Genomic DNA, 16,564 nt, shown 5'->3' on the forward strand with positions numbered 1-16,564 from the left:
TGCTTCGTTTATTCTGTCTCTTTCCCAGTTGTCTCCATCTATGTAAGACGGAACCGGCTGGACAGCATCCAACGGCAGAACTTGCGCAGAGGACTAAGTCAAGGCCTTCGGAAAGCTCTGAACGACAGCTTTGCACAGGCACAGGTCAGATCATTTCCACGAATGGAAAAGATTACCACCAGTTTGTCCGCAGGGTTTAACTGAAAGGGGTTATAGAATAGAATAGAATAGAACAGAACAGAATAGAAAAGAACAGAACAGAACACAACAGAACAGAATAGAATAGAATAGAATACAATACAATACAATACAGTACAGTACAATACAATACAATAGATCTTTACTGTCACTCTCACAGGAACTATAAAAATAGTAGAAAATAGTACAAAAAGGGCTGTATAAAATATCACACAAAATACTGAAAAATGTAAGAAACGTACAAAAGCTACAAGACAAAATATTAAATATATATACTTATACTACTAAAGTATTTAAAAAAAAAAAAAAAAACGCTGAAATATCCAAAAAGCTAACTCTACAGTATAGATGAGAAATATGTACAGCAAATAGGATATATACAGGCAGTATAGGATATGTACAAGGTAAGATTAAGAAAAACAAGGTGCATGTGTTTTGATTACTGCACTGAGGTAGGGTGAGTGTGTGTGTGTATGTGTGTGTGTGGGGGGGTAAAAACTGTGCTTGAGTCTGTTTGTTCTTGTTTTTAGTGTTCTGAATCTTCTTCTGGAGGGGAGGGGGGAGAAGAGGGGGTGTCCAGAGTGTGAGGTGTCTTTGATGATTTTTCTGTCTTTCTGCTGGAGTCTGCCGGTGTAGATGTGTAGATTAGATAGTGTAGATTATTTGTAGGATTGATATTCCAAACCATCCACAACAGGAGCAAGTCATGTACCAGAATGCACTCACAGCTATCAAAACCTGCCAACAAATTCATGCTACATCTCCACAGACTGCATCACTCATTAAATAAAAGGTGAAGCTCATTATTTGTTCACATCTGTATTATGGTATCAAGTTTCTTCAAACAAAAATATAATCAGTCAAAATAATACTATTGGCCTGATTTACTAAGCTTGCAAATAATGGGCCAAATTTGCTTGCTCACACTAAAAAATGCGCGTGCTATTGATTTCCGTGTCACGGGTGATCAACTAAGATTGCCTGCACAAATGACAACAGGTGCAAAGTCTTGGAGACCGCCCTATTTAAAAGAGAATTTTGCGTGCACTACTTGTTGTCGTCATGGAGACAGTACGCTGGAAAAACTGCTCTGGGATACGCCAGCACTAATGGCAACAGTGTGCTGAAATGATCCAGATGCACGGAAATGTAACATTGGAGGAGTTTTGTCATAGAAGCTATTGCATGACTCCTCCTTGTGACTGGCCCTAAATCATCCCCTAGTCCATCTAGAACACAGGTGTCAAACATGCGGCCTGGGGGCCAAAACCGGCCCGCCAAAGGGTCCAATCCGGCCCGCGGGATGAACTTGCAAAGTGCAAGTTAGGACATCAAACTCAAAAATAATATCATAATAACCTGTAAATAATGACAACACAAATTTTTCTCTTTGATTTAGTGCAAAAAACATAAAATATGAAAAATATTCACATTAAGAAACTATCCTTTAACAATAAAATGTGAATAACCTGAACAAATATGAACAACCTGAAATGTCTAAAGAAAATTAAGTGCAATTTTAACAATATTCTGCCAGTTACTAAATGTTTTGTGCCATTGTAGAACTGATCCATAATGCATGAGTATAAATGATAAGTCGAAGCATAATATTGATAAAATTGTACTTAAATTTGTTAAATTTCATTTTTTTCAGGTTACTCACATCCTTTTTATTTGGATAATTTGTAAATGTAAATATTGTAAATATAATTGAATGTTATTTTTTGCACTAAAACAATTTGGAGTTGTCATTATTTATTGGCTATCATGCTATTATTTTACTGGTTCGGCCCATTTCAGATTAAATTGGGCTGAATGTGGCCCCTGGAAGAAAATGAGTTTGATACCCCTGATCTAGAAGTTCTAAAATGGCATTGCTGGGTAGGCGATATGTCTCAATTATTTTTTCTTACATCATTCTAATAATGTTGACGTGATCAGAACAGATTCCTTCTCTGCGTTACCTTTGTTTGGGCCTATGCCACATCCTCACTGCAACAACTGCAGCCAGTTTTGCATGAAGCTGTGCCACTTAAAACCTGCCTTTCAGACGTGATAAATATAGACACAAAATAAGCCACCACAATCAGTTTCAGGTTTGGTAAATCGCATTGCGTGCTAAATAAATATTTGCATCTACTCCTCCCAATAATTTTGCGTGTTCTGGCAGAAACTCCCATATTGCATATTCATCAAAGCAAACACGCTAAGTAGGTTGCGCAAGCTATTTTTGCCCTTTTGAGAGACGCAACCCTTGGTGCGTCCTGTTAGTAGATATGCTTCAATGTGTTTTTGTGTGCGGAGTCAAGGTTATGCATCTTTTTACATGTGCAAACCTTTAGTAAATCAGGCCATATGTCTCTACATACACTATAATCTTCTTGTGTTGTATCAGATGACAATTTACATTATAGCTCTGTTCACCTGTCTGTAAAACCACAAATCACCACCGTTTTCCTCACGACTGATGTTGGATTGCTGGATATGGCAGACTAACGTTCTGCTCTGTCTGTTAATCTGAAGCGTTTTGTAGGGAATAGTTTAGAGATGTGTCCAGTGGAGAAATAGCAATGCCTCTATTAATGTACACTGTACAATTCAGTTTTCAGACACATTCTGTTGTTTATTCCTGTTAATATACATCTGTAATTACTGTTAACCAGATGCAATGATTCCATACAGAGTCCCCACACTTTATAATAATAATGGTAACAAATGATTGATATTTTTAGGAAATGATTCACCAATGAAAGTACAACTATGTGTTTTGCATTCTATTTCTGCAGTTAAATCCTCCAAAACAGGGGTGTCAAACTCATTTTAGTTCAGGGGCCACATTCAGCCCAATATGATCTCAAGTAGGCTGGACCAGTAAAATAATAACAGTGAAAAAATTTTAATTAAATTATGATAATGTTTACATCTACAAAAATCTGAATAACGTGAACAACTGGAAACATCTTAAGAAAAACAACTGCAATTTTAACAATATTGTGCCTCAGATTATCAGTTTATCATTTACACATGTGCATTATAACTTACATTACAATTACAAATACACAAAACATTCAATAACAGGCACAATATTGGTAAAATTGCATTTACTTATTTTATGACATTTCAGGTTATTCACATTTTTTGTTAAATAACTGTTTTTTAATATAAACATTTTCATGTAATTTTCCTTTTTTACACTAAAACAAAGAGAAAATGTGCTGTTTTCATTATTTATAGGTTTAATATGATAGTATTTTCCTGGTCTGACCTACTTGATATCTAATTGGTCTGTATGTGGAATCTGAATTAAAATGATTTTGACATCCTCGATTGTTAATATCTTCAGTGTAATTTTTGTATTTCACAAATCCATCCTACGGGCCAGACTGGATCCTTTAGCGGGCCGGATTTGGCCCCCGTGCCGCATGTTTGACACCTGTGCTCTAAAACATCCAAATTCTCACACAATGATCATTTGATGTTTTATTAATGCACAGTTCACAATAATGAGGCTCCATTACTGGGATCATCAGTCTTATAACTGATAACCTAGATGTCAGTTTTTATGCTTAAATCTGTCCCTGACCTCAGGCAGATCTTCTACTCTGGTTCTGACTTGTCTTGGCTTCTGTAACCGTTTACAGACGTGTGAAAAGTATGTCCGTTAAAGCTACTAATGAACTGTTGGAGATCTCACAGTTTTCTTAGACACTGACTATGTGATTGATGTGAATCACATGTGAAGTGTTTATCCTCACAACTCTAGAGAAGTGAACCGATTTGCTTGCAGGTGTTATTATTTTTTCATACTGGACTGTAAGGGGAAGAAAAAAAAAAAAAAAAAAAAAAAAAAAGACTGCCTCAGCCAAGTCCAGTACACCACATAAACAGACTGAGTGGTTGTCATCTGTCAACAGCCTGCCTCCTCAAGTAGAGGTAGAATTTAGATAAATACAGAAACAAATGTGAGCTGAATTTTGAATAATGTAGTCAGTCTTGGAAATCATTAGAATTTCTCACAGGTAAACAGACACTGGTTGATTCATTGTGCAGTAGGAAAAACTATGCATGATGTGAAGTATACTACCCAGATTCCTTTAAATTTAATGAACAGATCCATTTGAAGCTCTCAGCTCACATTTCACTCAAGGTACTTTTATTTAATTCATCTTCGTAGCTTTTTTTTTTTTTTTAATTCACTGTGATTGACAACCTTTTTTAAACAGTAAATAGTTTTCATTCTCTCACCAAAATCTGGTCATTAGCAGGGAGTGAATTAGACTCTTCAACCAAGGATCCTCATGTAGGCTACGTGAGAGGAGATGAGGACTAATATAGAAATTATGTTGACTGAATGTGTCCCGAAAGGCAGTGGGTGAAGTCACATATTTGAGTAACTGTACCAATGTTATAAAAGATGTAGACGTGGACTGTAGCGGTAGATGTCGACTGGAACTGTTGCTTTATTAACAGGTGACGTGCTTCTGTTTACACTCACAGAATCATCGTTTCTCCTAAGAAGACAAAACCAGAAACCAAATCTCCGAATATCCTCTGCAATAGCAACAGTAACAAACAGATCCAGTGCTCACACAATGATCTTTGTGTCAGCGGATTAGCAATTTGTAGAACCAATCACGGCTCTGACTGTGCCAAAGCCATTCTTTCTCTCCGCTAAGCTGCTAATACCTACATTTAGTGTGATTTTCTATTAAGAGCACCTCAAATGGAGTCAGTGTAGAGTAGGTGTGTACTGTATGTTTGGTTTTATGTATGCCACAGCTTGTGTTAAGTCAAATCTGGAAATGAATGAAGCAGCTATGTCATTTCTTCTAACATACAGTATGTGAAACACTTTCTCTCATCTGTGTCTCTGGTGGGTTGGAGTGCCTTCAGAGTGTTGCAGTTTTCAGAACGTGTTAAGTGCCTGAGTGTGTGTTTGGTGTGTTTTTTCCATGTGTGTGAGTTTAAACGTATAGTGAAAAGTCTCTGTGTGTTGTTGTGTTTCCCAGTACTGCGGTATCACAAAATTGAGAGTAAGGTCTGTATATTTGTCCCGCTCATGTGAAGGTCAACGCTCTCACATGTACGCTCCCTCTCTCTCTCTCTCTCTCTCTCTGGAGTCTTAGAAGGTGTCTTGCTTCAGTGCACTCCTGTCACCCATTTCAGCGTTGCTTTGGTTCTTTTTAGTAGTGCTGCTCTCTCATCCAATGGCAAGCAAGCTGCTGGCAAGGGAAATTGCTTCTGTGTTTAATTATAGGTTATAAATGGAGGAGAGCGATGTGCTGTGCTGATGCTAAAAAGATGATGAGAAATAGGCTCAATAAATTGAACCGCTGGAAAAGTAATAGTGAACTATTTTCGTCGGGTTCCTCCAGTGACAGGAAACTTCTTGAATGACATAACAATTAAGATCTGTTGGTTTAACCCTTTCATGCATGAATTGTCAGAACCTTAATCAAGATTTTTTTCCTGAGTGTTTTTATTCCTCTTTAGGCATGAAAAAAGCAATATGTTTTTATTTATTTATTTATTTTAATTTTATTTATTTATTTTATTTTTCATGGAGTTACAAAAATGTCCACTCAGCTGAACACCATGTGTTTAATTTTTGAATCTCAGAAACATACATTTACTGACATACTGTGTGAAAACTATGAAATAAAAATATTTTTATCCTCCTGAGACCCAGCAATGCATTTTTGTCCTCTGTAGGGGGACAAAAGTTTGACACTTTTACTTGCTGTCCATTGCAAAGAACATTCCATTAAAAAAATAAATAAATGAAAATAATTTTAAAAATGTATCTAAAAAAACAAAACAAAAAAAATGTTGCATTATGCAGTTTCCAATCAAGACAATTGTTTAATGGAAAAAAGCTAAAATTTTCATTTTCCTGGGTCTCAGGAGGTTAATGCTGCTCATCTAATGTTTTCTCACATTTGAACATACTATAATACTAGTTATTACTCACTCAGATAATATGCAAAAAAAAAACAAAAACTTTTTTGTTAAAAAAACAAAACAAAAACTCTGTTAATTACAGTCTATTAACAATTAGTAATTGATTTAGATAAATGAACAGGAAACTTACAGGAATGTCAGTGTATGGGATGATGCATAAGCGTCCACTGTGTTGGCTGATATGGAACTAAAACAACAAAACCCATGAATATACAAGAGAAAATCTTTAGAAAAACTGTCCACTGGAGTGACCAATATGCATGAAAGGGTTAATCCAGGGGTCTCAAACTCATTTTCTTACAGGGTCCACATTCAGCCCGATTTGATCTCAAGTGGGCCGGACCAGTAAAATAATAACATAATAACCTATAAATAATGATGACTCCAAATTTTTGTCTTTGTTTTAGTGTAAAAAACCCCATTAAATTATGAAAATACTTACTTTTATAAACTATCCTAACAAAAAAGATGTGAATAACCTGAAAAAACTGAAATTTCCTAAGAAAAATAACCACAATTTTAATAATATTAAGCCTCAACTTATCATTTATACATGTGCATTATGGATCGGATCTACAAAGACACTAAATATTTAGTATCAGGCAGAAAATGATTAAAATTGTGCTTAATTTTCTTTAGACATTTCAGGTTGTTCATATTTGTTCAGGGTATTCACATTTTATTGTTACAGGATAGTTTGTAAATGTAAATATTTTCATAATTGAATGTTATTTTTTGCACTAAAACAAAGACAAAAATTTGAAGTTGTCATTATTTACAGACATAATGTAATATTATTTTTTTCACATCAAACCGAGAAGAAAATATGGAGTCATTATTTTTTTGTAGGTTATGATGCTATTATTTTAATTGAGATCATATTGGTCTGTATGTGGAACCTGAACTAAAATTAGTTCGACAGCCTTGACTGTGGAATTTTTGCACTTTGTAAATTCATCCCACGGGCCGGATTGGAACCTATGGGGGGCTGCATTTGGCCCCCGGGCTGCATGTTTTAGGCCCCTGGTTTAATCTGTTGGCAGCCTCGTACACTCTTGGAGATAGAGTCGCTGGGTGTGTTACCAATATCTGGTTTGCTCGAAATGCAATCTCTTAATAACGCCTTCACATGGCTGAAGCCTGAGAGGATGAGGTGATAATAAAGGGCTCTTTTCACAGAGCGACCAACAAGGCTGGATTGTGAAAAGGCAAGAGTGGCTGCACTGTGTGTTGGCCAGTGGATCCCCTTGTCAGCAGATACTCTCAGCGAGATCTAGATAACAGGCCTGAATGGTTTCACTTCTATGCACAAGCCAGGTTTTGAGACATCTGTCATCATTTCCCTTCCGGTTTTTACATAGGGACGGTAGATCAAATGCTAAACTCCTACCAACACGTGTGCAGTTATGTAACACACCACTGTCGCCTTGTCTATAATAATGACAATAAGGTAACAGTTGTTCTTTGGTGTAGGAATGAAGCAACATAATCCCCCTTATCCTAACGGTCCTATTCAGGGATCTTGCCCATGCCTTGCTGATTGTTCCTTTTCCTCTTTTTCCCCTGCAGCCCCCTCCTGGCGTTCTCCACCTGTCTGTATGACATTATCAATCCACCTCCTGATCTTTACGCTCTTATTAACAAGTTATTGGATACAGATTCAAGTATGCCATCAATCCAGCACAGTTCAATACAGTGTCAGTCAGCACTTTGGCTAACATGATTGATTACCATTTCATAATGAGATTGCCGCAAGGACCACACTGGTTCTTTTGTGTGTTTTTTTTGTTTTGTTTGAAGGTTTTGTAGTGCATCAGCTGAAATAATACAATAAAACACCATTATGTTTTATTCATGCAAACAAAGCCTACATGAAGTACATATATTATGCTTGAGATTCTGGCAACTGCTTTAATTTAAGTGCAGTATGGAAATAGTCAGATGTTTGTTTGGGACTTTAACTGTTCTGTAATGACTTTTTTCATGTTTATTGACACAGATTACATTAAAATAATCTTCTTTCTTTTGCTCTTCTGAGTATAGTTCAAATATTTCCAGTGCCAGTACTGACACAGATTTGGTTTGATACTAGTTTCCAAACAACACTTTTTTGTGATTCCACATTTTTAACAGCAAGGACATAATATCACACACATCTGTTTCTAACAATTTACTACAGTGTGTTTTAACTGATGATGTTTGTTCCAACTATGTACTTTTATGTTTCAGCTAATTTGTCATTTTTTCTCTCGAAGCAGTTTTATAGCATAAATAATAAACTACCACAGCTTGTAGTCATCTGTTTACAATATAACAGATGTAGCATTGCATTGCATAGTATAGTATAGTATAGTACAGTATAGCATAGTATAGTATAGTATTATATAGTATAGTATAGTATACTATACTATACTATACTATACTTAATGATAGTTACCATATAAGTAAATGGTAATTACCATTAAGTATAGTATAGTATAGTATATTATAGTATAGTATAGTATATTATATTATAGTATAGTATATTATAGTATAGTACAGTATACTATACTATACTATACTATACTATACTATACTATACTATACTATACTATACTATACTATACTATACTATACGTAATGATAGTTACCATATAAGTAAATGGTAATTACCATTAAGTATAGTATGGTATGGTATGGTATGGTATGGTAAGGTATAGTATAGTATAGTACAGCACAGTACAGTACAATACAGCATAGCATAGCATAGTATAGTATAGTATAGTACAGTAAAGTACAGTATAGTATATGCCATATACTATACTATACTATACTATACTATACTATACTATACTATACTATACTATACTATACTATACTATACTATACTATATTATATTATACTAACCTATACTATACTATACTATACTATACTATAGTATATTATATTATATTATACTAACCTATACTATACTATAGTATATTATATTATATTATATTATATTATACTAACCTATACTATACTATACTATACTATACTATACTATACTATACTTAATGATAGTTATACTATACTATAATATACTATACTATACTATACTTAATGATAGTTATACTATACTATACTATACTTGATGATAGTTACCATATATGTAAATGGTAACTATCATTAAGTATAGTATAGTATAGTATAGTATAGTATAGTATATGCCATTTACTATATGATACGATACAATACTTGATGATAGTTACCATATAAGTAAATGGTAACTATCATTAAGTATAGTATAGTATAGTATAGTGTAACAATATTATTAATGAAAACATATAAAACCATGCACTGGCACTGAAAGGATTTACTTCTTTGATAAAGCAAAAGTATTGATGTTCAGTACCTAATCAAAGCCCTGCAATTCATTTTTATGAAAAAATAAAAGACTAGTTGTCCTCTTTAATTTTTGTATATATGTATCTGTATTTATATCTTTAAACTAATCTAAAATATACTACATGGAAAGTAGTTTCCAGTTTTCGCAGGATCTGTTTTTCTAACGTGTCTTTCTCTTGACTTTCTTCTGTCAGGTGGAGACTGTGTTTGGTTCTCCCAACATGACAGTGGCTTATCACGTGACTGGAGCGGACATGGTTTACCCGCCGTCTGTAGTGCAGGAAGGCTTGAACTCCTACGGCCGTGATAAGCTGATTGCAGACCTGCGACAGTACCTCCCCATGGTTACAGCCCTGCCCCTCGCAGTTGCGTTGTGGAGACCCAGCCCAGCCACCGGCTTCCAGCTGAAAACAGGTCAGGAACTACAAGAAACTGACTGGCATTTCTTCCTGACTGTTCATCTTTAGCTTTAACCCTTAAACACTCACAACTATTTTTGTCACAACTTCTAAATGATTTTTTTGTCTTTCCCAAGTGATTTATCATCATTTATTATAATATTATCCTCTGCATTTTCAGTGAAAATCATGTATTTTCACATATATAATTTACTGATCATGTAGATGTTTTTAAAAGAAAGAAAAACTGACTTTTTCAACTAAATATATCATTAACTGAACATAAAAAACAAACATCTACAACCACTGCCATTTGTCAAACTACACTGGTTTTATTGGTAAATCAATGCTGCAGAAAGTGACAGAGTTTCGATATTCACATCAGAGCCTCTGAGCGTCCAAATGGGTCATATCTGATGAGGGTGAAAAGCTGAATAACTGCATTTTACCTGAATTATTTACACGTGTTGATAGGATTACGGGATCAACAGTCATTTTAGATCAGTAAATGCTTTTGGTGGATGTTTGGGCCTTTATGGATTAAAGCTGTAATATAATGTAACATTTTCACATGAAATTCTCCAAATATAAATTGACCTGTGTTATGTATTCTGCTCATTTGTGTACTTGCATTATGTCAGATGCTTCCAACAATTTTAATATTCAGAGAAATATGTAATTTTATTCAGTGTTACAACCTATTTTATATGCTTGCCTGTTAGTAGAGTAATTTCCCATTAACGAACATTAATGTTTAATGTTACTTGCAGCTATTTCATGACAATGAAATGACATACCGGGTCTGATAATGTGAATAAAATTAACAGAAGTCTTACAATTGTTATAGAACTAAATTACAACGATGGTGAAAATAACAACGTCCGTGATTTCACACTTCTACACATTGTTATTTTGAAGACCCCTAGCATTAAAAATCACCATTAAAAGTGAAATAGATTTCTTCTCAGAGGAGGAAATAACAACACAACATGGTCAGAGGTGAAATTACATTGTACGGTATTTTCCTATAACTTTATATATACACACTCACACAGCCAACGATAGCAAAGATGCAATGTTATAGCATTTCATAGGATTGTTAAGTGTGCCATAAACAATTCAGCTGATGTACAGTTCTGCGAGTTGATCTTGTTTTTTCTCCAGTGCTGCAGTTTGTGGGAACAGGTGATGATCCTCGGTCATGTCGGTTCTCTCAAATGATGGAGCAGAGGCTGGAGAAAGTGTTTTCTGAAGCACAAGCTAAAGTGTTCAACACCAACGGCAAACTAGCTGTTCAGGTACCGAAGTGTAACAGTTATTGCTATTCTGAGCACAAGTGTGAGCTCAAATATATGAGAAAGTGTTGGCAAATGGATTCAGAGGAAATAAGGACTGTGTATTTAACGTTGTTTGGAAAATATCTTGTGTAAACAGTTATATATCATCTGAAATAGAACTGAAGAGGACCGGTGTCAATTTACTGAATAAAGTCTGCAGTATTTTAAAATAGACGCAGTGCATCAGTATTATCATGTGGTGTAGGTGATTTGCCAAGCTGCAAACAGATGCAAAGTGTGAGCAGTTTGTGCAAAATTGTCCCTTAGAGTATCAGACAACGGTTTTTACAATAAAAGCTGCATCACTGATGCAAATTAATTACGCTTGGGGAGTCAATGTTTGTATAAATTTTAATGAGCTGCCTCATTATAGTGCAACCTATATTAAATCTAATTTGTTGATTATGCAGTCATGGAAAACTGATACTACAGTCTTTTATGCACTTCTATTTCTCCAGTCACTGTGCCTTTTCACAGGGCAGTAATTGACACTTTGATATTTTTCATTCTGTGTAATGTCATTTTTACATAGTTTCAGATCATTCGGATTTGCACATTAAAGTAAAAGAATTCAAAGTATATTAGGTGACTCTAGTAAAGTCTCCTCTTTGTTGTCTTGTCTCTCTGATCCTGTTTTCTCCTTGTCCTTTATCAGATGCTGAGTGTCTCCCAGGCAGCAGGCTCCCCAGCTGTGTCATTGGTCTACTCTGTGAAGAATGGGACTGTCTTTCTTAATGGCACCACTGCCTCAAATCTCCTTGGTCAGCTGTCAGCTGAGCTGGTGGGCTACTTCCTCTTCTACCCACCACTTATCATTGCTGAGCGTAAGTTACAATTTGCATTCTAGAGTACGTCTTTTAGTCAGGAGTAATTCAACATCCATAGAAGGAGAAGCACCACAAGCAGTCCTTGTCTTTTTTCAGGAAGGATTTTCACTGGAAACACAAATTAGATTTTAAAAACAAGCCTTTCCTTGCATTTCCTTGGATTGTGGCAGCACACAATAGATTTTATAGGAAAATCGCAGGCTCATCTTACGAACTGTACTGGTGTTTCATCTGCTGTGTCGGGGTCCAAACTTTTAGACAAGAAACCGGAAAATATGAAATTTACTTTATTTGCAGGAGAAAGTTTCCAGCTTTTGAATGTCAATGCAATGAAAGTGCTTGCTTTTCTGTTTATTTTTTGCTATTTATTTTTGCAGTGACATGGGCATGGCTGTTTCATAAGGTTTATCCAGGCAGTGTGAGAACTCAAGAATATAATAACTAAGCATAACAGATGTCCAGTGTCAGTAAATTTCAGTAATTAAATGTCTGAGACTGTTTCGCTCCTTTTGCAGTCACGATGGTTTTCTTAGCAATTGTGTCACTTAAAGATATTTGATGCAATGAGCCTATTTTGAGGGCCTGTACAGCCTCGTCCCTCTGTCTGTGTTTGAGTTGTGCTCAAAGAAAAATAAATGAAGACTGACAGGGAATCAGTGTGAGTCGAGCAGCAGTCCCAGCAGAGCCCCAGCGTGCGGCCTGTTTTTATTCCCAGTGTATCTGGGAAGTGAAATGTGAACTGCTCAGTAGAGGGAGACAAGGCAGATAGTGACTTCTGAGATGAAATAGGATATCCGTTTTACATGACTTTATCAATACCCCAGTTTTGACATCACATTATAATGGTTTTGGATCAGTGACTTGGAATTAGAAGGGGTGAACCTCCTGTTTACAAACACAATATAATTCAGAAATCTGGAAATAATCTTTTTTCTTTACGTAAGGTGCTTCTATGGACTGATAATGTCCAACCACTTACTGAATTTCAGTGGTTGTAACATTTCTTTAGACAAGATGGAACACTGCTTTGACTCTGAGCATCTTTCATAGGTAGAGTTTATGCCTGAGCCTGGAATTAGGCCACGGCCCTTTCCTGTATTACCACACAGCTGAGACTAATCCTGAAAGGTCTTTTATACTCTCCTGTTCTCATTTCTTGAGCCCAGTGGTCAAATGGGCTTTGGATCACCCCGAAGCTCCCACAGTGCACTATGTGGGACCATTTTAGCTGAATTTAAAACCAATACATAGCCTCCATTAATATTAAGAGGATGTGAAGGAAGACTCTCTTTTTAACCCATAAAGACCCAAACAGCCACTGGCAACCAAAACCATCTACTGATCTAAGATGTTTAATCACTTCTAGGGATGTAATGATTACCGGTATAATGATAAAATAATAAAAAAAAATGATAAATTTCCTGACAGTTAGTATTACTGTTTAACCCTTTCATGCATAGTGGTCACTACAGTGGACAGTTATTCTACAGCTGTTCTCTTGTATATTCATGGATTTTGTTGTTTTAGTTTCACATCAGCCAACATATTGGACGCTTATGCATCATCCCATACCCTACAATTAATAATATTACTGTAACTTTGCTGTTCTTGATAAACCTGATCTAACATGTTTGAGTGTAAATCAATTGTTATTATTATTAGACTGTAATTAACAATTTTTTTTTTTTTCTTTTTTGCATATTATCTCCATGAAGTGAATAATGACTACTATTAGAGTATGTTAAAATGTGAGAAAACATCAGATTAGCAGCATTAAAATGTTTTTATTTCATAGTTTTCACACAGTACAGGGTGGGGAAGCAAAATTCACAATGAACATTTAGTTGTTTTTTCTCAGCAGGCACTACGTCAATTGTTTTGAAACCAAACATATATTCATGTCATAATCATACCTAACACTATTATCCATACCTTTTCAGAAACTTTTGCCCATATGAGTAATCAGGAAAGCAAACGTCAAAGAGTGTGTGATTTGCTGAATGCACTCGTCACACCAAAGGAGATTTCAAAAATAGTTGGAGTGTCCATAAAGACTGTTTATAATGGAAAGAAGAGAATGACTATGAGCAAAACTATTACGAGAAAGTCTGGAAGATACTATTAAAGAAGAATGGGAGAAGTTGTCACCTGAATATTTGAGGAACACTTGCGCAAGTTTCAGGAAGCGTGTGAAGGCAGTTATTGAGAAAGAAGGAGGACACATAGAATAAAAACATTTTCTATTATGTCAATTTTCTTGTGGCAAATAAATTCTCATGACTTTCAATAAATACACATACACTGTCTTTCAATCCCTGCCTCAAAATATTGTAAATTTTGCTTCCCCACCCTGTAAATCAGTAAATACATGATTCTTTGCTTCAAAAATTAAACGCATGGTGTCCAGCTGAGTGGACATTTTTGCAACTCCATGAAAAATAGCTTAATAAAAAAATGTATCACATTGGTTTTTTTAATGCCTAAAGAGGCATAAAGTCACTCAAGAAAAAAAAAAAAAAAACTTCATTAAGGTTCTTGTAATTCATGCATGAAAGGGTTAAATTCTAGTTATCATTAAAACCATGTTCTATTACCGCACTTTGAAAACTCACAGTGACACTGCTCATTTCCTAGAGAAGCAGTGACACTCCACATGCGCAGTTTGTAGTGTTTGACCTGCGAAAACATGGATGAAGGTAGTCTGCACAGACAGAGTTCCAGAGATCCAGGGATAGTGGACTGCTGCATGGACCGGGTTCGTGTGCATGAACCGGGTCTGAGTGCACCTCCGTCCCATACATCTCTCTCTCTCTCTCTCATTGTGACATTCAGAATGATTTGATATAGAAAATGGTCAAACAAGCTCCACTATGACCTGTCCAATGACTTTTTTTCCCACTCAAAAAAACACTCAGGAATCGATAGGATAATTGATAAGGAATTGGATTGGTAAACAGAATAGACAATGGCACTGATATTGATCAAATCCTATCCATTCCCACCCCTAGTACAGATATCTCTTATGGCCATAAGGTGCCATCTTTAATGCACATGTGTACGTTTGATATTTACATGTTAATATTTTAATGTTTCTGCCAATAAAAAGTACATTGTGCTTGTTACTTTTAGTTTTTTTCAAAATACAACTTGGTTAAATTATTTCAGTGTGTGTAAAAGTACTTCTTGAACATTTGGAGCACATTTCAACAATACCACAATAATAATTTTGGTCACAATATATGAAATTTTCATATCGTTACATCTCTAATCACTTCTGATCCATAAATCCTATCGATACATGTAAATAATTGGTGTAAAATCAGTTTGTCATCATTTCACGGTCATCAGATATGACCCATTTGGATGTTTAGAGGCTCCGTAGTGAACGTGGAAACACAGTCATCCTCTACAACATTAATTCACCAGTAAAACCCTTGGACTTGGATCAATGACAGAGAATGGATACACTTTTTATTGTTTTGTTATTGATGTATTTTGCTGAAAAAGTCACTTTTTCTACAGTTTTCTTTCTGTTTGATATAATAACCTTCAACTTTAATCAGAGCTTTTATGAACATCTACATGATCAGTTAATTAAATATCAGAAAATACATGATAATATTATAATAAATAGTGATAAATCACTTAAGAAAGGTTAAATAGGAAGATTAATACATATGAGAACTGATACAAAAGAAGCACTGGGTCTTTATGCGTTAAGAAGACAGCTTGCATTTAGTTGTTTAACACAACATAACCTATAAGGATATGAGTAACCTATCTTGAAGTTCTGTCTTCAGATGATTTGACACTTTTAAATGGAAATAAGATTATTGAACTGAAGGCAAACAAAAGCTTGAGTTACACAACCTCTGAATGATGATGAATTGGATCTTTGCAAGTGAGCATTAAATTAAAACTCACTTTGTCTTGTGATTGAATTAAGCTGAAAACCAAAGTTACCCACAGGCAGCATGATTCAGTTGGGGAGTAAGATAGAGCAACCAGACACCAATGATGGACTCTAGAGGAGAAGAAATTGACATGAGGGAAAACCCAATAAGACAGGAGAGGAAAGGAAAGAATATGGGTGTCTGTGATTGTGATTTTGCTGTGTTAGTTTGTAATCTTGCCATTAGTGATATTACACTATTCACAGGAGGTGTGAGCATATGCTGGCAGCGGCTGCCTCCGCACTTCAAAGCCAATTATCACAGTAAATAATTAACAGTGGGGGCTTCTCATACCACCTTGGGCTCTGCTCTGACAGAAATGGCCAGGGATCTCACACCACTCCGAAGTGCCTGTTTGTAGTACTTCATCATTCCTGTGGCGCTTGTGTAGGCTGGACTGCTGTGTTCAGCTCTTTTACTCCCCCTCTGCTCTTCAACTATTTCTCTCCGCTAGATGAGTGAGTCTGTTTACAAAATGTCTCACTTTAGACTAAAAGTAGAACCAAAGTGCTGATGCACAAGT

The 16,564-nt window shown here is 35.6% G+C and overlaps 1 protein-coding gene across 2 annotated transcripts in view; it reads left to right on the forward strand.

Annotated features, from left to right (window-relative positions):
• Positions 1-16,564, forward strand: part of kiaa1549lb (KIAA1549-like b) — a 112,914-nt gene that overhangs the window by 47,431 nt on the left and 48,919 nt on the right. For both annotated transcript variants that reach the window (XM_030130817.1, XM_030130816.1), the window contains 4 exons: positions 29-144; positions 9,721-9,940; positions 11,089-11,222; positions 11,917-12,085. In XM_030130817.1, the coding sequence (XP_029986677.1) occupies positions 29-144; positions 9,721-9,940; positions 11,089-11,222; positions 11,917-12,085 (639 nt within the window). The remainder of the gene's footprint in view (positions 1-28; positions 145-9,720; positions 9,941-11,088; positions 11,223-11,916; positions 12,086-16,564) is intronic.

The sequence above is a fragment of the Sphaeramia orbicularis genome, chromosome 3 (genome assembly GCF_902148855.1).
Source record: "Sphaeramia orbicularis chromosome 3, fSphaOr1.1, whole genome shotgun sequence".
In the NCBI taxonomy this organism is placed as follows: domain Eukaryota; kingdom Metazoa; phylum Chordata; class Actinopteri; order Kurtiformes; family Apogonidae; genus Sphaeramia; species Sphaeramia orbicularis.